General features: G+C 46.8%; 1 protein-coding gene across 3 annotated transcripts in view; it reads left to right on the top strand.

Moving 5' to 3' along the window:
- Nucleotides 1-27,472, top strand: part of DCAF8 (DDB1 and CUL4 associated factor 8) — a 470,600-nt gene that overhangs the window by 227,003 nt on the left and 216,125 nt on the right. For all 3 annotated transcript variants that reach the window (XM_086947619.1, XM_086947617.1, XM_086947618.1), the window contains 2 exons: nt 11,062-11,119; nt 20,248-20,355. In XM_086947619.1, coding sequence (XP_086803745.1) covers nt 11,062-11,119; nt 20,248-20,355 — 166 coding nt within the window. The remainder of the gene's footprint in view (nt 1-11,061; nt 11,120-20,247; nt 20,356-27,472) is intronic.

Here is a 27,472-nt window from a genome sequence, read left to right as displayed (position 1 = left end):
GCCGCGGCAATGCCGCGAACCGTGACAGCCACTCAACTACGCAACGCCACTCAACTACGCAACGCCACTCAACTACGCAACGCCACTCAACTACGCAACGCCACTCAACTACGCAACGCCACTCAACTACGCAACGCCACTCAACTACGCAACGCCACTCAACTACGCAACGCCACTCACACACGCAACGCCACTCACACACGCAACGCCACTCACACACGCATTGCCACTCACACACGCAACGCCACTCACACTCGCAACGCCACTCACACACACAACGCCACTCACACACACAACGCCACTCACACACACAACGCCACTCACACACACAACGCCACTCACACACACAACGCCACTCACACACACGAAAAACCACTCACGTTGCCAATAGGTCTCGCAGTACGAAAGTTGGAGCCATTACAATTGCAAATAACAATGCCTTTCACTTTGGTTATCATTTTAAATACATAAAGGGCTTTGTCATTTACAAAACCAATAGCTCCAACTTTCCTACTGCGAGACCTATTGGCAACGCCAGTGCTTGTTGTTTTTGGCATCTTTTAATATTATGCACAAAGTCTGTGTGGGTGACTACAATATCTTTCAAGCAAACTACCAGGCTCTGTTGCTACCAAAGGATCCAAATGTGTACTGTCTGAAAAATATGTAAAGACGGTTTAGGCATCAAAGTATCAAGATTTCAAACGTTTCCCATTCCTATGGATATTGGGGGTGGGGGTGGGGTGGGGGGTGAAGCTGCAATAAAGGGGGCAGCACTCCTCAGTATGCAACTCTCCCCAGAATTCTCCAAGACATTATTTGCAACACTTTTCAGGTATTCATTTAATTAAACCTTTCATTGATGAGCTGAATATTTACTTTCCCAAAGTATGGGGGTCATTAGGATTGCGGTTTTTCCGCATCCTCCGGGCTGGCAGAAGTGTCCGCCGGCCCGGAGGATGCGGAAAAACCACTGAGGAGGCTTCAAAGACCCCCTGCCAGATTAGGATGGCTGGGGGGTCAGGAAGACCGTTCGCCGCTTTTTCCGCTGCGGTGGACTTACGACCGCGGCGGAAAAGCTCTAATATGGAGGCGGTGTCTAACAGACACCGCCAGCCATATTAGGATGGGGGTAAACCGATGCCTTTCCGCAGCAGCTTCTCCGCCGTGGAAAGGCATACGGTGATTTCTTCGGGCCCCCAGGGTGACGGGGGTGGGGGTGCACATGGGGGGTACCTATGGTACCCCCCTGCATTTGCATGCACGAAGCGGCAGGCACCGCGCGGTGCCTGCCGCTTTGTGCATGCAAATGCGAAGCATGCATATTTAACCTTGCGGCTTGCATATTTAACCTTGCTGCGGGTGCTGCTTCAAGCAGCACCTGCCGCAATGTAAAATATTGAGGATGTGACCGCCAGGGTGGGGGTCACATCCTAATTGCACTGGAGGGACCGCCGCTGCCCCTGCGGACGGGTCCGTCCGTCATCCTAATGAGCACCAAAGTCGGGTGTTTTGATTCTAAAGGGTCATTGGAAGTGCGTTTGTAACTTTTAGATCTGGTGCCCGATTTGAAATCCTAGATTTCACTCCAATTCTGCCTAGTCCTGTGTTTCTGCCCACGCTGATCTCTGGGTAATACCCATTGGAATTTGCATTGGCAAAATGGTGGTGATATGGAAATACTGTGCGTTAAAATCTCTTGAAAGGACGATTCCCTCACATTATTTCCCCATGTTATTCCCAATATCTAGTGGGAAAAAGGAAAAATCTGGTGCAGAAAGCGTTTACAGTATTTCTCAGGGTATTTTGTGTCTTGTTTTAACTCCCCCACATCCTGGTAAGGCATGGCATGCGTGTTTCTCCCTCCCCCTCACTGTTTGTCTAATTATTATGTTTTGCTTATATCTTTTTTACTTCCTTAGGTCCTGCTATGAAATGCAATTTTCTCTCCTGTGTGTTTTTAAAGTGCCCTGATACCCACGGGTCAAGCTAGCGCTATATAAAAATTTTAAAATAAATAAATGGGCTGAATTTTGTAAAAGGTTCACTGTCAGAATGTTTCCTCTGCACGATGCAGTAATAATACAAGCATTATGATTTTAGGTTTCATTCCTTATTAAGTTAGAATATTTATGTTCTGTGCCAGATATATGCAGGCAGTAGTTAATATCAAATGGAGCCCCTTTTAAAAGCAGCCGTTTTTGGTTTCATTTTTTTCTACGTGTTTATTTTCAACATCTTCATTTAATCAATGCTTGTAGGAGAGTAGGGTCTGCCTCCTATGGTCACCCCCACTTTTTGCTATGATACTCTAGTTTTTCGACTTTAGTGTGGCTGTGGGCCTGCTAATCAGACCCACAGCCCAGCTGTTCTCTCTCTAAATTGATACCATGTACTTTAGGTATATACCTAATTGGGAATTAGGTCACCTTTGTGAGCCCCTGTATAGTGTACCATAGGTACCCAGGGCATAGGTGCATCCAAGGCCTACCAGGGGCTGCTGCATGAATTATGCCACCCCTGGCTGGCCATCCAAAGTGGCACCACAGGCTGATCACTCAGCTTGGGCAAGGTGGTGTAATCACCCCTTGCTTATATATAGTATTCCTATATCTACCCTTATATGTAGACACATAAGTACCTATAAGTCACTCCTTTGGCAGACCTTGACAATCCTGAAGGCAGAGTGCTTGGTTTTATGTGAGATGGTGCTCTAGCATGAGCTGAGCCCGTCTGTAGCTTTCGGAACCATGTCCTTATAGCTGTTCTATGATATAGCCATACCATATACTCAAGTGCATTATAATCCGCGCGGTTATTGCTAACTTTGGTTTGACTTTATCAAAACATGTCGTGTAAGGTGTCAAACACTTTGGAATACTACCCCCCGACAGTTCTAGCGGCGGGGGTAGCATTCCACCCTTCTAGAGGAAGAAGACATGTAGGTTCGAGGCATATGGGCTGCAGATGGTACATTATGAATAGATCGCCATCTGGTGTTGGGCTCGGATGATTGCACTTTGTTTTTGTCTTGGAGAGTCTTTTATATCTTGGTGACTCCTCCTTTGGTTGGTAGTGCGCATGGGCATTGGCTCCATTCTTAGATTGTTTTTTTCCGCCATCGGGTTCGGATGAGGATTGAGACGCTCCAGACCGACTTCGAAAAGAAGTGACTTATCGGCGCGTATTCCCTTTCCAATTCGACGGTATTGTTATCGAACGCGATTTCATTTCAATTCCGGCGCGTTTCGACTTCAACATCGAAGAAAAAACTTTGATCTACGTCGACGAACAGGAGGCCTTTCTCGACGCAGTCAAGCCCGGAGTCCATGGAAAGGACTCCATTCAAGAAATGTCCAACGTGTGGTGCTAAGTTCCCACACAAGGACCTACACGAGGTGTGCAACCTCTGCCTATCGCCTGAACACGAATCCAGGGACTGCGAAGCCTGCGCAGCATTCTCTTCCAAGTCGACGATTAGAAATCGTCGAGCTCGAAGACACGAGGTTTCCAGAATGCAGTCGGAGGCGATCCCGGAGCTGTTCGGAGACGAGCAACTTGAGGAAGAAGAGGATCATGAGGATCAGTCGGGGTCGGAAGGGGACGAGTCGGATGTCGAAGAACTCGACGTGCAACAAACCGTGAGTGACGACGTCCCCTTACCAAAAAACCGACCCCGTGTGGTAACGACCCCGCCTTCGAGCCCGGTCAAACCGCAGAGAAAAGTTTCCGACGCCCCGCCTTCGGGCCCGGCAACGAAACCGAAACTGAAACCGAAACACTCAGTCTCCCACCATGTCGGATCCGAGAAGAGGTCGACATCCACTTCGACGCCGAAGATCCATGCAAAGGAAAGCTCGGCATCGAAACATTCCATGTCGAAACAGAAACATGATTCGACGTTGAAGACTCACTCAACACCGAAAAAGTCGGAATCGAGTAAACACTCGGTGCCAAAAACACCGAACATTGACGATCAAAAACAAAGGCACCTTTCGGAACCGAGGGCTTCGGTACCGACACAGGAGCAGCAGACAGATCCCAAACAAAAGATTTTGTTTATCGATCCACAAACTGGCAAAGTAGTGACGAAGAAGAGGAAGAATGAACAGATAGAAGACAAATCTCTTCCTTCAAAAAAGAGAACACTGGGGACAAATACAACTCCTCCTACTTCTCCTCGACCTAAAGTCACACCCTCTTCTCTTATTCCTCACACTATGCCAAATATTCCTGCACCTTCTACACCAAGACCATCTACACCTCAGTCTGATGTAAACAGTGATCCAGGGGAGGGAGAACCTCAAGGGGATGATGAAACTATCCCAGATGAGGATGACCCATGGTAAAATTATAACGCAGGTTCAGATGAAGACAACGACCCAGAGTTCTATCCCTCAAAGCCTTCACCACCTGATGATAACACAGGGTTTGTACAGCTCATTAATAGGGCAGCAAAATATCATAAGGTAGATCTACATACAGAACCTCAAATAGAGGACTTCCTATTAGAGACGCTACCTAATGCACAAAGAATATCAGGTACTCTACCTATGCTGAAGGGTCTTCTCAGTCACACAGAAGAAATATTCAAAGACCCAGTGAGGGCTAGGGTGTTAAACCCAAGAATTGAAAAAAAATATAAGGCGGCTCCAAAGGATCCAATATTTATCAAAGGGCAGGTACCTCTGGACTCGCTTGTAGTTTCAAACGCTCGTAAAAGAGCGAACTCATTATCTACAGGAGAGGCTCCTCCACCTGATAAAGAGTCGAAATTAATAGATGCATCAGGCAAGAGAGTAGCATCACAAGCGGCAAATAGCTGGCGTATAGCCAATACACAGGCGCTACTTGCACGTTATGACAGGGCACATTATGATGAATTAGAAAAACTCATCACACATCTCCCCAAAGAACATCAGAAAAGGGCAGATCAGTTAATACAGGAAGGAAAGATAATAACTAATACTTCCATTAAGTGCGCCCTAGACGCAGCAGACACTGCAGAAAGATCCATCAACACCAGTGTCATGTTGAGGAGACATGCATGGCTTAGAATCTCAGGATTCAAACAGGAAGTACAAACATCCTTATTGAACCAACCCTTTGATCAGAAAACACTTTTTGGCTCAAGCACAGATGAGACCTTAGAAAAAATGAAGAAAGATACAGAAACGGCTAAGTCAATGGGAGCATTGCAACAGCCAACACAAAGAGGTTCCTTTCGTAGATCCACCTATAGAGGAGGCTCAAAAAATACAGGAACAAATCAGCAATCCACCTCTTTCACACCTACGTCACCCAAGGGTAATTCAAGAGGTAGTTACAGGGGTAACAACAACAAGGGTAGAGGCCGCGGAAATAATAACAACCGCAACTCCTCAACCCCAAAACAGTGACTTAATAAAACTTCCCCCGGACCACATAACACCGGTCGGGGGACGTCTATCACAGTTCCTACCTGTCTGGGAAAACATCACATCAGACAAGTGGGTGAGACAAATTATCCAACATGGTTATTGCCTAGAACTCACAGCTACCCCACCAAACATCCCCCCCAAACAGCGTCCAATGAGTCAAGATCATCTGACATTGTTAAAGGAAGAAGTACTAACACTGCTACAAAAGCATGCAATAGAGAAGGTTCCAAAACATCAACAAGGGACAGGAGTATACTCTCTATACTTCCTAAACCCCAAAAAAGATGGGTCTCTAAGACCAATCTTAGACCTAAGACCTCTCAATGCATACATAAATTCGGAACATTTCCACATGGTCACGCTCCAACAGGTTCTCCCTTTACTGAAGAAAGGGGACTTTCTTTCTACACTGGATCTAAAAGACGCTTACTTTCATATCCCAATTCACAAAGCACACAGGAAATACCTAAGGTTTGTAGTGGAAGGACAACATTATCAATTCAAAGTCCTTCCGTTCGGGGTCACAACGGCACCAAGAGTGTTCACAAAATGCCTAGCTGTGGTGGCAGCACACCTAAGAAGACAACAAATACATGTCTTCCCCTACTTGGACGATTGGTTAATAAAGGCCAAGTCACAAGAAGAATGTCTTCACAACACACAGAAGACGATTCAATTGCTGCACCACCTAGGGTTTACGGTGAACTACAAAAAATCACACCTGCAACCAAACAACATTCAGCAATACCTGGGGCTACTATAGACACAGAAAGAGCAATAGCATACCCCAATCCAATCAGGATACAAACAATGGTCGGGTTAATACAAAGATTTCAACCACAACACTCACTACCAGCACGAGTGTTTATGCAACTGTTAGGCATGATGTCCTCCTGCATACTGCTAATACCACATGCCAGACTACAAATGCGTCCACTACAGGAGTGTCTAGCGACACAGTGGAATCAGGCTCAAGGTCAGATTACAGATCTGGTGTTGGTAGACGACCGTACGCATCGCTCTCTGAAGTGGTGGAACACAACAAACATTTCCAAGGGACGGCCGTTCCTAGAACCGATTCCACAAGTGATACTAACAGCGGGCGCATCGCTCTCCGGATGGGGAGCGCATATGGACAAATACACAGTGCAGGGGAAGTGGAGTGTGCAGCAAAAGAAACTGCACATCAACTACTTGGAACTATTAGCGGTATTTCTAGCACTAAAAGCTTTCCAAATGCAAATAACGAACAAGGCAGTCCTGATCAGAACAGACAACATGACTGCAATGTATTATATTCAAAAACAGGGGGGGACACACTCTCTCCAACTATCCAAACTAGCACAGGACATTTGGAGATGGGCCATTCCTCAAAAGATCTATCTGTTAGTAGAACACCTACCAGGAGTTCAAAATCAGATAGCAGACATCCTAAGCAGAAAGTCAGAACAAGTACACGAATGGGAGCTGCACGACCAAATACTACAGCCATTCTTCCAAAGATGGGGGCAACCAGAGATAGATCTGTTTGCCAATCATCAGAACGCAAAATGCCAAAACTTCGCATCCAGGTACCCACACCACCGGTCCCAGGGCAATGCACTATGGATAAATTGGTCCAACAGATTTGCTTACGCTTTTCCCCCTCTCCCACTAATTCCGTTAGTGGTTCGGAAACTGCAGCAGCACTCAATGACAATGATACTAGTGGCACCCACGTGGGCAAGACAGCCGTGGTTCACCACGCTACTATAACTCTCACAGGTGCCACATCAAAAGCTAAGATTATTACCCATGCACCTTACACAGAACCATGGAGAAATAATGCACCCAGATCCCAAACAATTGAACCTAGCGATCTGGCTCCTGAGGTCATAGAGTTTGGATATTTAGATTTACCACCAGAATGTATGGAAATCATTAAACAAGCAAGACGTCCTACCACCAGAGCATGCTATGCAGCAAAATGGAAGAGGTTTGCTATACACTGTAACAGTAAGCACATCAACCCTCTGGACGCATCCACTAAACAGATCATTTGCTATTTACTACACTTGCAGCAATGTAACTTAGCATATACCTCTATCAGGGTTCATCTCGCAGCTATAGCGGCGTACCTACAAAACAGGCAACATCTTTCCCTGTTTAAAGTACCAGCAATTAAAGCTTTCATGGAGGGACTCAAAAGAGTCATTCCACCAAGACGACCACCTTCCCCAGTCTGGAATCTCAACATAGTACTTACCAGACTAATGGGGCCACCATTTGAACCTATGCATAGGTGTGAAATACAATTCCTCACATGGAAGGTGGCCTTCCTCATAGCCATCACGTCACTTAGAAGAGTAAGTGAGTTGCAGGCTTTTACGATTCAAGAACCATTCATGCAGTTACACCAAAACAAAGTGGTTCTTAGAACAAACCCAAAATTCTTACCAAAGGTAATTTCTGCATTCCACATCAATCAGTCAGTGGAATTACCGGTTTTCTTTCCAAAACCACAGACGGTAGCGGAAAGGGCCCTACATACATTGGATGTCAGAAGGGCAATATTGTACTATATCGAAAGAACACAAACTTTCAGAAAGACAAAACAGCTATTTGTTGCGTTTTCTCCTGCACATAAGGGCAATCCCATCTCTAAAGCGGGAATTGCCAGATGGATTGTAAAATGTATTCAAATATGCTACTTAAAAGCAAAGAGAACATTAACTGTTCCTCCTAGAGGTCAATCTACACGTAAACTAGGAGCATCTATGGCATTCTTAGGAAACATTCCACTAGATGACATATGCAAAGCAGCTACCTGGGTTACACCGCACACCTTCATAAAGCACTATTGTGTAGATGTGCACACAACACAACAAGCTAGAGTGGGACAAGCTGTATTAAAGACTTTATTTCAAACAGTTGCAACAGACACGGGTGACCACCGCTAGGGAGAGAACTGCTGTATAGTCTATTCATAATGTACCATCTGCAGCCCATATGCCTCGAACGGAATATGCTACTTACCAGTATGCATCTGTTCTTGGCATAGAGGGCTGCAGAGTGGTACATGCCCTCCCAGCCTCCCCGGAAACCTGTGTCTGTTCCAACATTATCTTATTTAGATACACTTACATGGGCATTCCTATCTGTATTCTATCATACTACTCCATCTAACCCTACTATGGCAAAACAATCTAAGGATGGAGCCGATGCCCATGCGCACTACCAACCAAAGGAGGAGTCACCAAGATACAAAAGACTCTCCAAGACAAAAACAAAGTGCAATCATCCGAGCCCAACACCAGATGGCGATCTATTCATAATGTACCACTCTGCAGCCCTCTATGCCAAGAACAGATGCATACTGGTCAGTAGCATATTCCTTACTGCGTTACCCGGTTAAAGTTGAACAGAGCCTCAGCATCACAAAATGGATGCTGCTGCCACAAACACGAGTCTGACCTCCTGCAGCTGGACGAAACTCCGGCAAGGGAGGCCTGGACAATAGGTGTCCTGTCGAGGGAGGTGCTAGCACCTTCCCCAGACAGCCTGTAGTGGATTGGGGCAGAATGGGTTCAATGGAAAGATGCTTTTCCAGACACTGCCTTGGGCACACAAGGTGCTCCATGCATAGCCCGGTTCAAACCAGTTGCTGGGGCACTCCAGCCCCTGCTCTGGCGCGAAACTGGACAAAGAGAAAGGGGTGTAACAAACCCCCTTCTCAGGTTCCACCCATAGGAGGGACCTAGCAGGTAAACCAGCCCCTTAGTTTAGTATAGAGATAGGAGCTGTGTCTAGAGACATTAGATTATCCTGGAAAGAAACTCTGAAACGAACTCTTGGACCTTCGACGCTCCATATCCACTGGAAGACTGAAGACATTTCCCTTGTGGTCAAGGAGTGACCACCCTGTGCAAACAGGCACCACCAGTTAATTGCCGGTTTGCTTTGTCGACGCTGCTGCCGGAACCCGAAGACTCAGCGACTCAGGAACTGGACTCTCAGACTCCGATCCACATCCACAGCAAAGCTGAGACCCGTGGCGGACTTGAGAGACGTTGGGCCGGACATCCTGGACTACTTGCTTTTTGCTAACCGTGCAGCTTCAGAGGTACCCGAGTAGCATTTGTCCCGAAGCTCAGCCCTCCAAACTCCACGAGTGCTGCGTGACACCACTCCAACATTTCAGCTCGACGTGTCTTCTTGGTTGCTAGCCCATTGGCTAGTGAGCCCTACGAAGACGAATCTTCAAATCTACAACGCTTGCCTGGTTGCTCCAGTCTTGCTCCAGCTTCCCTGTGAAGGAGAAGCGCCCCAGACCTTGCTGGTCTGAACAGAAGCCCATCTTCACTTTCTGCGTGGGTTGCGGTTACCAAGGCTTGTTGGGTCCAATCCGGATACCGACACCGCAGTCACCTAGATCCTTCGTGGGGCAGCTCGTATCCAGCGCCTGGTCCACGGGCTACAGAGACATGCTTCACCTCTTCACCTGATTGCATCTCAACATCACTTGGTTCCTTCCTGGTTCCTTCCTGGTCACTGGCTAGTGACCCACTCTGTCCCCTCTGCTTTCAGGTTCTTCTCGACTCCGATCCACCCGGACACTTTCCTCCTGGTCGCCTGCAGCACTTTCTTACAGCTCTCCATAGTATTCAGCGACAAAACCCGACACGAAAGAACACCTATGCACCCTGCTTCCCTGGGTGAGGTAACTCGAGTACTCCAGTTCTCTCATGGGTATTAACTATCCAAGTGTCCTAGTTTAACAGGGTTTTCCCGTGGTCCATCCGGAAGTGTCCAAAATCTACTACTTTGTAATTTTTACGTTCCCATTCTAACTCTATGGTAACTTGCGTGTGTGTTTAGACACTGCACATGCATCCTGTGGGACTCCTACTTCCTAACCTTTGGTTGTCCAGTGTAGCCCCAGCGATTCTCTAGGCCCTAGGCCTATTCACCTTTCCTGAAGTGGTTCTTATACCACTTACTTAGTATATGGTTCGTGAGTCCCCTAGGGCAGAATTGTATTTGTGCAACTTATAGTATGCTTAATGAGTAACTTGTAACGTATCTCGAACTCTGACCTCATTAAGAGTGCAGAGGGGTTGTGTTAGTAATAATTACATATATATATATGATATATACCTTGTGTGGTGTCCTTTCATTTGATATTCAAGGGATTATAATTGGTAAAACAGCTGGCTTCATATGCTCTCTGAAGTTTTAGCCTAAGACTGCTATGTCCATGCTACCACTAGGATAGCTGGTCTATAAGGTGGACTTTACAACCATCACCATAAGGGTTGTTTGGACTGATACAGGGTGCCCACTAGAGTAGTGGACATCATATACCAGGCCAACTTCTCACAATGCTGAATATATGTCAAGTGTGGCTGTTGTAGATGGGCACTGGCAATCCAGCAAATTATGTTCCGACAACTTGATAGTCTATATTGCTTTCATCAGTTATTTATTTTTACTGACGCTGGTGAACAGTTTTTTTAGATACAAGATTGGCTTCTCAGTTTAAAGGCCTTACCTTGGTAAAGAAGAGTTTGCATGCTTAAACTCCGTGTAGCCACCTCACTTTCGATTATTGCCATGCTCACCATATCCTGGCTCTTAAAAACATTTTGTTTCTTTGGTCCAGGTAAACAGTGAATCAAAAGCCAATGTAACCTGTCTTGTGTACAGCCATGATGGAGCAGGTAAGACCATTGCCAATTGTCTGTCAATTTCCAGTTCATTTAAGGTGTAGTGGAATATCTATTCATATTTAATCTCTTTGAGCTAAGTATGATTTTCTGACACTTTTGTCTTTTAAAGTTATATCTCTAGCATGCTCATTTTAGTGTACTGTTTGCCTTCTTTTAAAAAATAGTTGAAGTGTTTATAGAAATCTTTTTTAATATTGTGAGTATTGCTGAGAAAGTTTACTTTTGATTTTATACACAATTTCAGTTGATGGTTTAGGGAATTTAAATTCAGTGTTACAAAGAAAAGCAGCGATTTGGCAATATAAATTTAGGCAATGTGGATCCCATTATTGGTATACATGGGCCCATTTGTTCATTCTTACAGGCAAGTCTAGGCCACTATTCAACTGCACTCAGGTTTTGTGCCCTTCTGCTTTCTGGTGCAAAGCATTTTTGAATGGAAGGTCCATTTTCTCTCTTTAGGGGGGATCATGTTTCTTTGAGGTTTCTATTTTAGGCTTGGGAATGATCTCTTTTGTTGATGCAGTTTATTTTCTTTGTGTTCTTTAAATTTGTTGAACTTTACATCATGATAATGCTCCTTCCTGCCATTCAGCATGAGATACCCTTTCTGGCTTTGCTTTAGATCTAGGTCTGCCTGATATCCGAGAAATTCTGAGACTCTTTGGACCCTTACTCCAAGCTTTTCCTAAGGTGCCCTTTGGGACAATACTCATGGGTACCCCAAAGACCTCATCTGTGGGATTTAACCGCATCGCTGCGGCGGTTATTTTTATGCTACGCAGCTTTTTTCTAAAAGCCGCGTTAGATGACGAGCTCAGCTCGTCATCCGCACACGCCCCTCGTGGCTGATGACGAGCTTAGCTCGTCATCAGCATCAAAGGGGTTAAGAGTCCTCCAGTATTTTGTTTGTAAAGTTCTTTCCTAGATGTCATTTGTGAAGTTTTATTAGTGGCCTTTACAGCTTGGCAACGCCGATGGGCTTTTAAGTCCACATTCTGCTTATTTTTTTTTTTTTTTTACTTGCTGTTGCTTTTTCATGGAATTAATCCATGCTTTGACCCAGGGTTTCCTGTTCCCTTAGACTTACCTGTGCTTGCAGGCCTGCACTGAGTTATTGACCAAGCTTGCATACAGTACCCCTCTATAACTGAAGGCATTGCACTTCAGCCTAGCCAAAATTCGTACCTTTATGTTCGAGGCATGAGGGCTGCTGAATTCATATCTGTGCATAGATCGCCGCCTAGTGTTGGGTCCGGATGATTGCACATTGTTGCCCTGGAAGAGTCTTCGAAGTATCACGAGATAGGTGGCTCCTCCCCTGGACTACAGTGCACATGGGCATCCTCTCCATCCCCAGATTGTTTTTTTCCGGATGTCTAATCTTAACTCCAGTTAAATAACTTGTAATCTTTCTATTCCTAAGGCCAAAAGGCCTTCTTAGCGTCGGTATTGTATCGTTCGGTGCCTGGCCCTTTTGGTTCTTCGATCGGCGTCGAAAGAAGATTCTCTCGACTACACAGGCCCTGACTACATCGTCGATGGAACGGACCCCGTATAAGCGGTGCCCCGTTTGTCATTCAAAGTATTCGAACTTGGATGTGCACCCAGTGTGCAATACCTGTTTGTCCCCCGACCACGACGAGTCGAAATGTTTCGCCTGCTCAAGGTTCCGCTCAAAAAAGACTATTAAACTTCGACGCGCAGCAAGGCAGTCGGCCCAGCGGTCGGCACCAGCGCCTGCAAACATCTTCGATGCCAGGGACGAGGAACTCTTCCAGGATGAAGAAGAAGCGGACGACGACGTTCCCGAAGAACTGTCGGAACCGGCGTCGGAGCAGGACTCCAATTTCGAAATGGACGAGCCAGATGAGGAGTTCGCCCACGACCAAGACGTCGTCGAGGTAGGGGACGACGATCAGGCCCTTGATGACGACTCCGGTGGAGAACCGAGTCCGCCCGCAGTTCCGGGGCCTATCATTAACATTCAGCCCTCTCCGGCTCCGGTCGAGGCATCGCCGAAAGGCCTTAGCCAAGATCCATCCTCTCGGTCTACAGCCCTGCAACATAGCCAGGCTAAGACCCTTTCGAAGGAGCCAACGGTCGATTCAGCGAAATCGAAACCGAAACAGACGGAGCCAAAATCGAAACCGAAACTACTCAAAATGGTGGTCGGTTCGACGTCGACGACCTCATCGAAGGCTGTCGACGACCCTTCGGCGCCGAAGATACCTGTCGGCGCCAAGACTGGGACTTTGAAGCAGGGCTCGGCCACCAAGACGGTCGCCTCGAAGGCCTTGACGTCGGTGCCCGCGTCAACTACCAAACATGGCGAGAAGGGCAAAGGACTTCCGTTGGGAAAAGGTCTGCAGCCACCCCTCTCAGGACTGAAGACTGGGCTGGCTAAAAGGGTCGAAGCCACGGGCAAGGACGCCCCGACTTTGTCGTCGAAGCCCAAGGATGGAGGCGCACCGCGCCGGGAGCTCGATTCGACGCGGTCCAGCGAGCGGCCTACAAAGGCATCGAAGAAACCCGACACGAGCGCTTCAGGTTCGAAGCATGCGGACTCGACGCCACTTAAGTTTGGCCTTCCGCCCACGGCCCGTCCAAAACAGCTCGCGGTTTCCAAGATGGCGAAGGTGTCCTCCCATGCACAAGTCGTCTATCATGAGCCTTCTTACGACAACCAGGCAAAACTGTTTATTGATTCAGTCGGGCAGGCTTACCGTCCACAAGCGGAAGATCGCGCCTGAACATCCCTTGGAAGGTTACAGGATTCCCCTCAAAAAGAAGATGGTCTCCACCACCTCTCCGGTTCTTGTTGAACCTATTCAGGACTACTCGCACCATGCTGTTCAATCTCCAACACAAAGTGAGGAGGACTTGAATGCGGACTATAGCCAAACGGGCTTCTCTTACAATACTGACACTGATCAAGATGTCTCAAAACAATGGTCAGGAGATCAAGGCGATGACCCTGATGACCCCAATACCGCTCCAGACTCTCAGTCCTACATTGTGAAACCATCACCAACTGAGGACACTGTGGCATTCAATGCATTAATATAGCGGGCAGCCCTCAACCATGACGTCGAGATGCATGCTGAGCCAGTGGATGAGGATTTCTTGTTTGATACCTTCTCCACATCTGAACGCACCACCAAGACTCTGCCCATGCTTAAGGGGGTCCTCAAGCATGCTACAGCCATTTTCAAGGAGCCAACCAAAGCCGGGGTTATAAATCCCCGGATCGACAAGAAATATAGGCCTGCCCCAGTGGACCCGACCTATATCAAAGGCCAGCTCCCATTGGACTCCCTCGTGGTGGCTAATGCACGCAAGAGGGCTAATTCTCAATCAACTGGTGACGCTCCCCCTCCGGACAAACGGGTGGCAGCGCAAGCCGCTAACATTTGGAGAATAGCCAATACACAGGCCCTGTTGGCTAGGTACGACAGGGCGCACTACGACACCCTAGAACAATTAATGCAGCACATGCCTGACATGTACAGAGAGGCAGCAGAAATGGTTATACAAGAGGGTAAACTGGTCTCCAATGCTTCAATCAAATGCGCACTGGATGCAGCAGACACTGCAGCGAGGCAGTCAATACTAGCGTGATGCTGCAACGCCATGCCTGGCTGCGCATCTCAGGGTTTAAATCCGAGATCCAAACTACTCTTCTTAATCAGCCGGTTAATCCGGACTTCCTGTTTGGACCCGAAGTGGACACAACACTTGAGAAAATATAAAAAGACACTGAGACAGCGAAATCCATGGGGGCTCTCCAGTCACAGCAGTTTCGGAGCGGTTCCTTTCGTTGCTCCGGTAACAGGGGAGCAACAAGAGGACAGGCTCAACAGCATTCACAATACGGCAAGGGCAACACGCAATCTGCCTACACTAAAAACACCAGAGGTGGATACCGTGGGAACAACACCAAAGGGAGAGGCCGCGGCAATAACAATGCCATTCCTCCACTCCCAACAAACAGTGACTTCATGTCACTGCCCCCCGACCATCTAACACCTGTCGGGGGGAGACTCCAGCAGTTCCTGCCACTCTGGGAAAACATCACAACAGACAGGTGGGTGAGACAACTTATTCGTTACGGCTATTGTCTAGAGCTAACCTCCACCCCCCAACATACCCCCAAGAAACCGTCCTATGTCCGCAGAGCACTCGCTCTTATTGCAGCAAGAAGTACTCTCCATGCTGCAAAAAGGAGCCATAGAACTCGTGCCTGCCGAGGAAAGGGGTGGAGGGGTTTACTCCCTGTACTTATTGATTCCAAAAAAGGACGGGTCCCTGCGGCCCATTCTAGACCTCAGACCCCTCAACCAATACATCCTTTCGGAGCACTTTAACATGCTAACTTTACAACAAGTCCTGCCGCTACTCCGTCAGGGCGACTTCCTAGCCACCCTGGACCTCAAAGATGCGTATTTCCACATTCCCATTCACCCAAGTCACAAAAAGTATCTCAGGTTCACAATCAACAGTCAGCATTACCAGTTCAAGGTTCTGCCGTTCGGGGTTACTACTGCTTCAAGAGTTTTCACCAAGTGCTTGGCGACTGTGGCAGCACACCTTCGCAGAGAAGGTGTTCACGTGTACCCCTACCTGGACGACTGGCTCTTGTAGGCCAAATCTGCCGAGCAGTGCGGCCGCGACATGTCACGTACAATTCACCTCCTTCACAGTCTGGGGTTCTCTCTGAACTACGCAAAGTCTCACCTGCAGCCGGCTCATGTGCAACAGTACCTGGGGGCGACACTGAACACCCAGTTGGCCACGGCGCAGCCGAACCCAGCCAGGGTCAACAGCATGCAAACACTCATCCGGAGGTTCCAACCTCAGCGATCCCTCCCAGCGCAAATTTTCATGCAACTGATCGGCATGATGGCATCCTGCATATTCATTGTCCTGCACGCGAGGCTGCTCATGCGACCCCTTCAAGAATGCTTGGCCCGTCAGTGGAACCAGGCTCATGGCCATCTAAAAGACCTAGTGTTGGTGACCGGTCGTGCTTACAGCTATCTGCATTGGTGGAACCCACAAAACCTTTGCAGGGGACGACAGTTCCAAGAGCCCGTCCCACAGATAGTGCTAACGACGGACGCATCTCTCCTGGGTTGGGGAGCGCATGTCCTCCACTACACAGTGCAGGGACTATGGAGAGCACAACAGCAACGGATGCATATCAATGTGTTGGAACTCATGGCAATCTTCATGGCACTGAAGGTATTCAAGCTGCACCTGTGCAACAAGGTCGTGTTAGTCCGGACGGACAACATGACCGCCATGTATTACATCCAGAAGCAGGGAGGCACGCACTCCCCGCAGCTGTCTCACCTAGCCCAGAGCATGTGGAAGTGGGCCATTCAAAGGAACATCTTCCTCATGGCGGAGCATCTCCCGGGTGTCGACAACCAGATGGCGGACCTGCTCAGCAGGCACAGTCATCAGATGCACGAGTGGGAGATCCACCCGTCAGTTCTCCATTCGTACTTCCAACAGTGGGGTCATCCAGACATCGACCTCTTCGCCACAAGCGAGAACGCAAAATGCCCAAGCTTCGCCGCCAGGTTCCCACACCCGCAGTCTCAGGGCAATACGATATGGATGAACTGGTCAGACAGATTTGCGTACGCTTTTCCGCCAGCCCCCCTCATACCTCTGGTGGCGCGCAAACTGCGACAACACTCCATGACGCTCATCCTATTTGCTCCAACGTGGGCACTGCAGGCTTGGTACACCACGTTCCTGGAACTTTCAGTGGTGCCTCACCAACGGCTGCGCCTCACTCCCAGCCTCCTCACTCAGAGCCATGGCGACATTCAGCACCCAGATCCCCAACAGTTGAACCTTGCGATTTGGCTCCTGAGGTCATAGAGTTTGGATACCTGAACTTGCCTCCTGAGTGCATGAACATCTTCAAGGAGGCAAGACGACCGACTACCAGGGCCTGCTATGCAGCCAAATGGAAGCGGTTTGTTATTTACTGCTCCAACAATAACATTAATCCGTTGGACGCATCTACGCAAAACATCATATGTTACTTATTGCATCTGTACCAATGCAACCTGGCGTACAGTTCCATCAGGATCCATCTGGCGGCCATAGCCGCTTACCTTCAAAACAGGCAGCACCTTTCCGTTTTCAGGGTACCGGCCATTAAAGCCTTTTTAGAAGGACTTAAGAGAGTAATCCCTCCCAGACACCCCCCTTCACCAGTCTGGAACTTAAATATCGTTCTCACCAGACTCATGGGGCCGCCCTTTGAGCCACTCCATTCCTGTGAAATACAGTTCCTCACCTGGAAGGTGGCCTTCCTTATAGCTATTACATTGCTGCGGAGGGTCAGTGAACTGCAAGCTCTCACAATTCAGGAACCCTACCTGCAAATTCATGCGAATAGAGTAGTGCCTCGCACCAACCCTAAATTCATGCCAAAGGTGGTTTCGCAGTTCCACCTTAACCAAAATATAGAACTGCCAGTTTTCTTTCCTAACCCAGACTCAGTAGCAGACAGAGCACTGCACACCTTAGATGTCAAAAGAGGTCTCCTGTATTACATCGACAGGACAAAACACTTTCGAAAGACTAAACAACTGTTCGTTGCATTCTCTCCACAACATAAAGGCAACCCTATCTCCAAGTCAGGTATAGCCAGGTGGATTGTTAAATGTATCCAGATCTGTTATCAAAAGGCTAAGCGCACATTAACAGTTCCCCCTAGAGCGCATTCCACACGCAAGTTGGGGGCTTCCATGGCTTTCCTGGGTAATATTCCTCTAGAGGACATATGTAGAGCAGCCACATGGACCACCATACATACATTTACCAAACACTACTGCGTGGATGTACACTTCAAACAGCAAGCTGCTGTAGGACAGGCTGTTCTCAGAACTCTCTTTCAGACTGCTGCAGCTGGCACGGGCACCCGCCGGTAAGGAGGAAACTGCTATTTATTCTATGCACAGATATGAATTCAGCAGCCCTCATGCCTCGAACGGAATATGCTACTTACCAGTATGCATCTGTTCTTGGCATGAAGGGCTGCTGACATTCATATCGCCCGCCCTCCTCCCCGGTGCCTGTCGCAGCTGCAGCTCTCAGAAGCATTTTCAGGCATGGTCATCACTTTCAGTATTACACTCCATCTCTGCCACAATGGCGAAAAACAATCTGGGGATGGAGAGGATGCCCATGCGCACTGTAGTCCAGGGGAGGAGCCACCTATCTTGTGATAGTTCGAAGACTCTTCCAGGACAACAATGTGCAATCATCCGGACCCAACACTAGGCGGCGATCTATGCACAGATATGAATGTCAGCAGCCCTTCATGCCAAGAACAGATGCATACTGGTAAGTAGCATATTCCTTACTCACAGGCCAGATATCACCATGATTTGTAGACACTATTATGTCTCTGCCTTAAGGCAGCATCTCGGTACACTCTTAGCAAAGAGAAATTGGTCTTTTCGGTAATAACACCATGAGAAACTTTAAGCTAATCATCCTAAAAGGGATTTGAAAGCTCAACAGATATTTTTTTAATCCTTGTTTGAAAAAGCTTTAAAAAAGGAAAAAATGAGCTAGATAAGACAATAACCCTATGTACATAAAATCTGCCTCGTTCAGTGCCAGCAGCTTTTCATTTCCTTTCTCGTATGGGTAGTATGCTAAAACTCCTCAGCATGTATTTAAACAAATAATTAACAACTTAGTTGCTGTGGAAGCTACAATATTATCCATAAATACATAAGAAAAAGTACCACATAATTTTACCCTGATGTAAATACTATCCGATTGTAACATTTATTTTTAAACCAAATACAAAAAGGTATGTATGAGATCTGTTTTTCTTTTAATTGAAAACACAGGAATTCCAATAATTCATGTAAATGCATTTCAGGGACACAACTGTCTTATACTGGAGTATGTCCAATGTTGCATTGTTGCTCATTTTTGCATTCACATGGTGTACATCATTCTGCTATCTAGTGGTTAGGTTCAGAATTGTCTCTCTTCCCAGCCCCCGCACCCTCTGGGCATTGCTAGCTATTTAGTGTCCTGTACATCCTCTTGTGATGTCACCGATACGCCCTGAAAGCCCCTCTGCTTGAGCACCATTTTCATATTGTTTTACCCGCTGTTGGTTCTGAAAGTACAGCCGGGAGCTCGGAAGTCGTTGGAGAACTGAAGAAACATCATTGCCAAAAGTCGACCGACTTTGAAGGAATCAATTTAACACAGAAGAAAACTGAATTTTCGAAGTTCTTTTTATCCAAAGACATCAACCCCTTATAGTGGAGAATGAACATGAGGGGATGAAGCATAACCGCTTCAGTCAGTCCCATCGTAGGTTCGCTCAGAAAGACTGCTCACGCTCCGCAACCTTTGTTTGCTGAAAGACCTTAGATCAGAATGGTGTAATGTGTTCAGAATTCCTGCCCAAGACCCTGAAAACATGGTATAATGTGATATGAAGGTATTTCCATCTACCTGAATATATATTTGTAACCTACTACATAGTGTTTAGTAAAATACTTTTCATTTTTAAAGAAAAAGCTCTGACTGACAATAATTTGAGTATTGTCATTGTGGGTCATTGAATTGAGATTACTAGCCCATACCACCTCCTCAGATTAGGCCTTTGACTGTTCTGCTTCGTTACCCTGAGAGGTCAAGTGCTAAAATGGGGTACTTTGTTCCCATTAAAAAGACAATAGTCAACCTATTACTTGCTCAGGACTCTGATCCTTCAGAACTAATAGCCCAAGTTCTTGCACCCACTATTGATCGTGGTCTTCAAGCGAGTATCCCTGGAATCTTTAGTCTTGCTCTGTTATGAAAACTGTGAAGGACGTTCAATTTTGTTTGTTTTTCCTTCGTTTTATTCTCATATTTTTAGCACTTTTGTTTACTTTAATAGAGGATTGGGAAGTCTATCACAGAGAAGACAGTTTACAGCTATCATGTAGAATAACTATCAGAATTCTCATAGCATAACTACTAATTAGAAATATCTGCTCCTAAAACTAACACTTGCTACCCTTGACTAGAAATACATCAACTGAGACACTGATTGTATTTTCTTTTGTTTTATACAGAACTCCTCGCCAGTTATAATGATGAAGATATTTACCTTTTCAACTCTTCTCACAGTGATGGCGCAGAGTACATCAAACGATATAAGGGCCATCGCAACAATGCCACAGGTAAGGCACTTTTCTGGCAAGGATTTTCAGTGGTTGGTGTTTACAGCGGTAAGGATAAAAATCTAGATCTTGCTCAATGAGGCTTGTGAACCTCGAAAAGTTAGGAGGGGTGAGGTTAGGCAAGCCCGTTAGTTTAAAAATATATGTTTGAGACGTGTTTGGCTGTAGATACACATACTTTGCATACTCCTGCTGTCTAGTGTTGGGTCCGGATGTTCACAAGTTGTATTTCTTCTAAGACGTCTTCCGAGTCACAAGGTAAGGTGATTCCTCCTGGTAATAGCTCACATTAACATCACCTTCATTGTTAGATTGTTTTCTTTCCGCCATCAAGTTTGGACGTGTATTGCGGCTCCCCAGTTCGTGACCGTTTTCAGGATCTTTTCAGTGTGCAATCCACTCTACCCTCGTCGGTATTGTTTCAAATGTGTTTTCCATCCCTCGTGTATCGAAAATCAGAAGACTTTCACCAATTTGGGTCAGAACAGTCCAATCGCGGCCATTTTGCCCAGCCCACTTGGGTTAAGTTACACTCCATACCACCTCCATCGAAGATAATTCGATGACGGAACGGACTCTGTTTCAGTTCTGCCCTCTGTGCCTCTCCAAATACCCGTGAACCGACCCTCTCAAAGTCTGTTATCTGTGCTTGTCGCTAGAGCCCAAAGAAGATGACTGTGGGGCCGGTCGGTCGTTTCGATGGAAGAAGATCTTGCGGACTGTCAGGCTCAACGCGGCGAGATGCAGAGGCAGAACATGCTCTCAATATGTTCGACCAAGAAGATATCAAACAGGAAGAGGAAGACATGGAAGCGTCTGCTGCTGAGAAAGAAGCGGTCTTTTCTGTTCAAGATTCCGATACTGAACTAGAGATTAATTTGTAGTCCCATGATCTACTGCCTAGTCAAGGTGTTGTGAGTACCCAAACCCCTCACCTGTCCACACAAACACAGTCCATTCCTGTACAACAAAAGGCTTCTGGGCCACCACTGCCATTTCGCCATTGTAGGCACCAAGAGTCCGCTTTCAACACCCCACCCTCTGCACCAAAAGCACAGGCAAATCCTTCCAGCTTCGCTCAGAGCTGAGACAACAATTCTTCGACTCCTAAACTATTGGCACTGAAAGAGAGAACCACTTTGGTTATGAAAACTTCAGCATTGAAACAGAAATCGGCTCCTACAAAACTTCCGGAACCCATTTTGCAAACTATGGAAGAAAGACTCGATCCAGAGCACAAGAAAATTCACATTCATCCAGAGACTGGATGCTCTATAGCAAAACCTGTGTCAGTATCATCCCGAAAGGAAAACCTTTTTCCAATAGGACATTCATGAGAAAATAGCTCTAAAGAAAAAGGACATAGCTACCAGTCCCCCGCAACCTTTTCCTCCTCCTTCTCTAGCACCACATTCACTGTACCTTTGGTACCTCATTCAGCTCAAAGCTCTCTAAAACTCTCACTCCGGCTTCTCCTCACGTCGACGTGTATCTCATGGTTGATGATAATTATCCAGCTCCACCAGACCCCTGGTGGGATTATTATATAGATCCTCCACAAGATGCAGATTCTGATCTTTATCCTGCAAAACGATCGCCTCCAGCTTACACTTTATACCAAGAGCTTATAGCTGGAGGAGCTGTATATCATGGGGTCACTTTACACAAAGAAGACTCAGAATTAGACTTTTTATTTGAAACATTAGGAAATACACACAAAACATCTGCGTCTTCTCATGTTAAGATATGATGCGCAGTGCAGATGATATTTTTAAAGACTGTGCATGCATTATTACACCTAGGTTGGAAAAAAGTATAAACCACCACCATCTGACCCAATTTTTATTAGGGATCAGCTTCCACTAGAGTCAGTAGTTGTGTATAATGCTCGTCAAAGAGCGAACGTACAAATCACAAGTGACGCACCACGACCTGACAAGGAGTAAAAACTCAGATGCCTCTGTTTACTTGCCAGATACGACAGAGCTCACTTGGATGATATGGAGGAATACAATGTCCACAATATCTCCCAGAGGAGCTTAACCCCTTCGATGCTCGTCATGAGGCACGGTGCTCGTGTGCTCATGACGAGCTCAGATCGTCATGACCACACCCAGTTCTATTATGGCCCAGCACACGAGAAGAATATCTCAAGCATCTATGAGGTTAAGAAAAAGGGTCAGGAGTTAGCGCAGGAGGGAAAACTACTTTCCAACTCCTCCATCAGGTGTGAATTAGATGCTGCTGATAGCGCTGCCAGAGAGATTTATACCAGTGTCGTCCTACGAAGGCAAGCATGGTTACGTATATCTGGTTTTAAACCAGAGGTTCGTCATTTGTTATTAAATGCCCCTTCTGATAAACCGCATCTCTTCGGCCCACAAGTGGATGAGTTCTTAGAGAAGATGAAAAAAGATACAGGAGTGGCGAAATCCATGGGAGGACTTCAAGCACCCACCAATGGAGGCACCTTTTGTCGCTCATTTTACAGAGGAGGTGCAAAGACCACTTCCACAGAAGCCAACATATCCTCATGTGGGACACAAGCTTAATCCTCTCCATCCAGAGGATTTTACAGGGGCGACTATAGGAGTAACAACTCCAAAGGTCAGGGTAAAGGTACACCAACCCATACCGCCCCATCTGGAAACAAACAGTGACTCAATAATCATTCCATCCGACCATCCTAAACATGTTGAAGGTTGTTTACAGCAGTTTGTTCCGACTTAGCATTTAATAACATCAGACAAGTGGGTGTTGGAAATTGTCCAACATGGTTATTGCCTGGGGCTCACTAGCAATCCTCCTAATATTCCACTTCACACTCAGACATTCTCTGGAATCTCAGCAAATGCTCAAACAGGAAGTACAAGCTTAATTAATCAAAAGAGCTATAGAGCCAGTTCCATTATAAGATCAAGGGTCCGGGGTTTACTCCCTGTACTTTCTAATTCCCAAAAAGGACAGATCTCTACGGCCTATTTTAGACTTAAGGCCCTTAAACCACTACATGCTGTCAGAACACTTCCATACGGTCACACTTCAACAAGTACTTCCACTTACACAGCAGGGCTAGTTCATATCCGCCCTAGACTTTAAGGGTGCATATTTTTACATCCGTATTCACAAAACACTTCTCAAATATCTCAGATTTGTTATAGCAGGGAGGCATTGTCAATTCAATGTCCTTCTATCTGGAGTCACTACTCCACCCAGAATGTTCACCAAATGCTAAGCAGTGGTTCTCTTCCAGGGGATACTCATAAGCAGTGAATTATCCCCGCCCATGTACGGGACCCCGGAGCGTATATATATATATATATATATATATATATATATAATCTCAACGCTCAGAAACGTTATGGCGACAGCACTGAAAATAAAGTAATTTGGCATCCAAATACCTTGGTTCGTGCCTGTTCTGTTCGAGGCTGGGGAGAAGGACTACAGCGCGAGGGAAACGGAGGTTTTGGTATATATATATATATATTCCACCTCGATGTCAGCAACGCCCCTTGCGGCGGGACGGGTTCGCCACACCCAACAAATTTCGTTTTTATCAGCATGCAAAGAAAATGAAGTCCAGGCCACAGTCCTTTGGTTTAGCGTGCTTTTATTTCAGCAATAAACTCGACCGGTTTCAGAGATCAAGTCTCCTTTCTCACGAGTGCGAGTATGAGATTCAATAAAGTTTTATAAACAAAACATGTGACTCTTCCCCTTAGTGAACATAGACAACAGACTTCAAAGGTTTTTTAAATGGTAATTCCTAACTATAACGTGGCTGAAACTATGTTTTTTTTCAGTGAATTTCAATGCTTTTGTAAATGATCATTTTTAAATGTATTGTTATATTTTTATACTGATTTACTATATTATTTTAAATTATTTATTTTTAGATATTTTATTTTTTAAATTACATTACATTTTTTTTATTATAAATTAAAAAAAAAATGTTTTCACACCTCTCTGCAACGCAGCCCCCTGGCGCGTTTGCAGAGGGGGAACTAATTCCCCTTGCATACTGGGGATCCCTGGGGGCCAACTAGCCCACCTGGAACCTCCGGTATGCGCCAGGGGGCTGCATTGCAGAGAGGTGTAATGAGGCCACACCCTTTTTTACACCTCTCTGAAACGCAGCCCCCGGGTGTGTTTGCAGAGGGGGAACTAATTCCCCTTGCATACTGGGAGTCCCTGGGGGCCAACTAGCCCACCTGGAACCTCCAGTATGCGCCAGTGGGCTTCATTGCAGAGAGGTGTAATGAGGCTATGCCCCTTTTTACACCTCTCTGCAACGCAGCCCCCTGGCACGTTTGCAGAGGGGGAACTAATTCCCCTTGCATACTGGGGGTCCCTGGGGGCCATCTAGCCCACCAGGAGCCTCCAGTATGCACCAGGGGGCTGCGTTGCTTTGCCCCGGGGGGTGGCGGTCCCCGGGGCAGTGTGAGGGGGATTGGGGACCTCCACACTTCTTTATCACTATGCCCGCGCGTTTTAGTCACCCCGGGGGTAATTTGAAAGACCGGGTTTAAAAAAAAAATTGGGCCTTGGGGGTCCTTGTGGGTCCTTGTTGGACCACCTGGGCAGGCCTAGGGGTCAGGTGTGTCTACCCTGCCCTCTTTTTGTGTTTTACACATTTGTTTTTCTGCTTTCTTGTGCCTCGGTCTACCGAGCACAAGATGGATGCCAACACTTCCTGGTTTGAAGTGTCGACAGCCAATGAGCATGCAGCTTTCTCGGGAAGGCATGCTGATTGGCTGCCACTGTCTGTCAACACTCCAAAACAGAAATTGTTAGCAGCCGTCTTGTGCCTCGGTAGACTTAGGCACAGGAAAGCAGAAAAACAAACATGTAGAACTCAAAAAGGGGGCAGGGTAGAAGCACCCTGACCCTCTAGGCCTGCTCAGGGCGTCCCACAAGGACCCCCAAGGCCCAAAAATAAAAATAAAAATTCCGAAAAATCGCGGGGTGCGCGCTTATAGATATATACATTTTTTTCTCATTTGATTTTCTCAACAACTACTGGAGGGATTTACACCATTTAAACAAAAGGGCGATCTGCGAATCAGACTCTACCATTTTGCCAAATTTCTTGTAATTCCGTTCAGCCGTTCGGGCTGTAGCAGTGTCTAATCGTCCTATGGAAAATAACATGGGGAAAACGCGTTTTGGGACCCCCTTTTTTCTCAGCCTCCACTTCACGAATCCCCCCAAAATTTTCAGGGAATAAGCGGAGCGGGCCATCTTCTTTGAGAAATTCTCAGAGATTCATCAACCGGCGCCAAAGTTATTCCCAATAGAATGTTGCGGATTTCCTATGGAAACTAGGTCCTAACTATATATACCTACCGGCGACCGCCCGGTAGGTAGGTAGGTGTTTGTGTGTGTGTGTGTGTGTGTGTGTAGGTAGGTGTGTGTGTGTGTGTGTAGGTGTGTAGGTGTGTGTGTGTGTAGGTGTCCAGGTCCAGAAAACAATTCAGCAATACTTGTATAGTAATAAATCATTAGAGACCATACACCCAAATGGCTTCATACAAGAATCATTTATTTTCGGGAAAAAGGAAAAACGAAGTAATTGCAGGCAGTTTAACCCATAGGCTGCATAGGAATAACTGTCCTAAGACAACTGGAACCTTGCCGTTAAGATTTACAAGAACCTAGGCACTTTGCCTTTAAGGACCTCAAAGAGCACTCTGCTCTCAGCATGCACCACATGTGACAGGTCAGTTCTTTTTTCCGGCTCCTTCTGTGAGGATCCTGGAGCTTGAGCTCGGCAGTTTTTTGACTTTTTAGTTAGAAATTGTTATTTTTGTTGCTGTTAGGCAATTTTCCTGTGCTGGTAAAAGTTTTGTCTTCTTTTTCTGACAGAAATTGTTCATCTTTTTCTGTCAAAATGCCAGCTCTCTTCAGAAAATGTCCATCCTGTGGTAAGAAGATGGCTATTTCGGATCCACACTCTGTGTGTATTGCCTGTCTTACTTCTACCCATAAGATAGACTCTGGTTATCACTGTAAGAAGTTTTCCTCAAGAACTCTCCGTGATAGAGAGAGGATTCGCCGGTGTTGAAGAGAGGAATGTCCCGTCTGGAAAGTGGCCTTGGGACTCAAGAACCCTCCTCTCATCAAGAGCATCGACACCAACACTAGACTGCCTCTTCAACATCTAGAAAAAGGCGGAACCCAGATTGTTCACCGTGGAAGTCGTTACCACCGTCTAAGAAAAGACCTGCACAGTCTCGGACGTCGAGACGGCGTGAGTCTCCATCGTCGAGACGGCGTGAGTCTCCGTCGTCTTGAAAGGACTCTACGTCGAAGCGTCCTACCTTGGGCTCGAGGAATGGTCAAGGTGCGGGTCTATCGACGTCGAAGCACACATCGACGTCTAGAAACCCATCGACGTCAAGACACTCTGTCGCCTCACCGTAGGTTGACGTCGAAGTTTGCCGACGTCAAAGGGACCTGAAGACCATTCGAGATCACCACGACGTCGAAGGCGGTCAACGTCGAAGTCATCACGACGTCATGACCAGTCGCCGTCGAGGTCCCCTTTGAAGAAGATGGGGTCGCCGTCGAGAACAGCGAGGTCCTTGACTCCTACAGGGCATCGCCACGGTTCGACGTCGAGGGAGAGGCATTTGTCAACGTTGAGGCCATCGACATCGAGGGACAAAGAACCTGCTGTAGCCTCAGAGGAGGTTGCTATTGCATCTCGCTCTCCATCAAGATCTTCATCTCCGGGACTGGTGTCCAGGTTTCACCGGAGGGCTCTCCAGTAGTCGGTGAAGAACCTCGGCGGAAGAAGATGAGGGCCCTCAGTAGCCCTGGGTCGGACTACTCCCATACCTACTCTCCTTTCGGCCTGTCAAGATCTCCAGTACAGACTCCTCAGAGATCTCCATGAAGATCAAGGTCACCTACAGTGGTGTCTCCGCGATCCTGTCATATGCGTTCAAGGGATAGATCTTGTTCTTTTCATTCTTCACTGAAAAGGAGGCAACTAAGGTCTCCCACCTGGTCTACTTCTTCTACTAAGACCTCAATGAGAGATTACTCTCTTACATACACCTCTACACCTACATCAAGAGTTTCGCCTATTGACGATCTCTCCACCTTCAAT

This window comes from Lissotriton vulgaris, chromosome 12, assembly GCF_964263255.1.
Source record: "Lissotriton vulgaris chromosome 12, aLisVul1.2, whole genome shotgun sequence".
Lineage (NCBI taxonomy): Eukaryota > Metazoa > Chordata > Amphibia > Caudata > Salamandridae > Lissotriton > Lissotriton vulgaris.
This window is presented reverse-complemented; position numbering and strand designations above follow the sequence as displayed.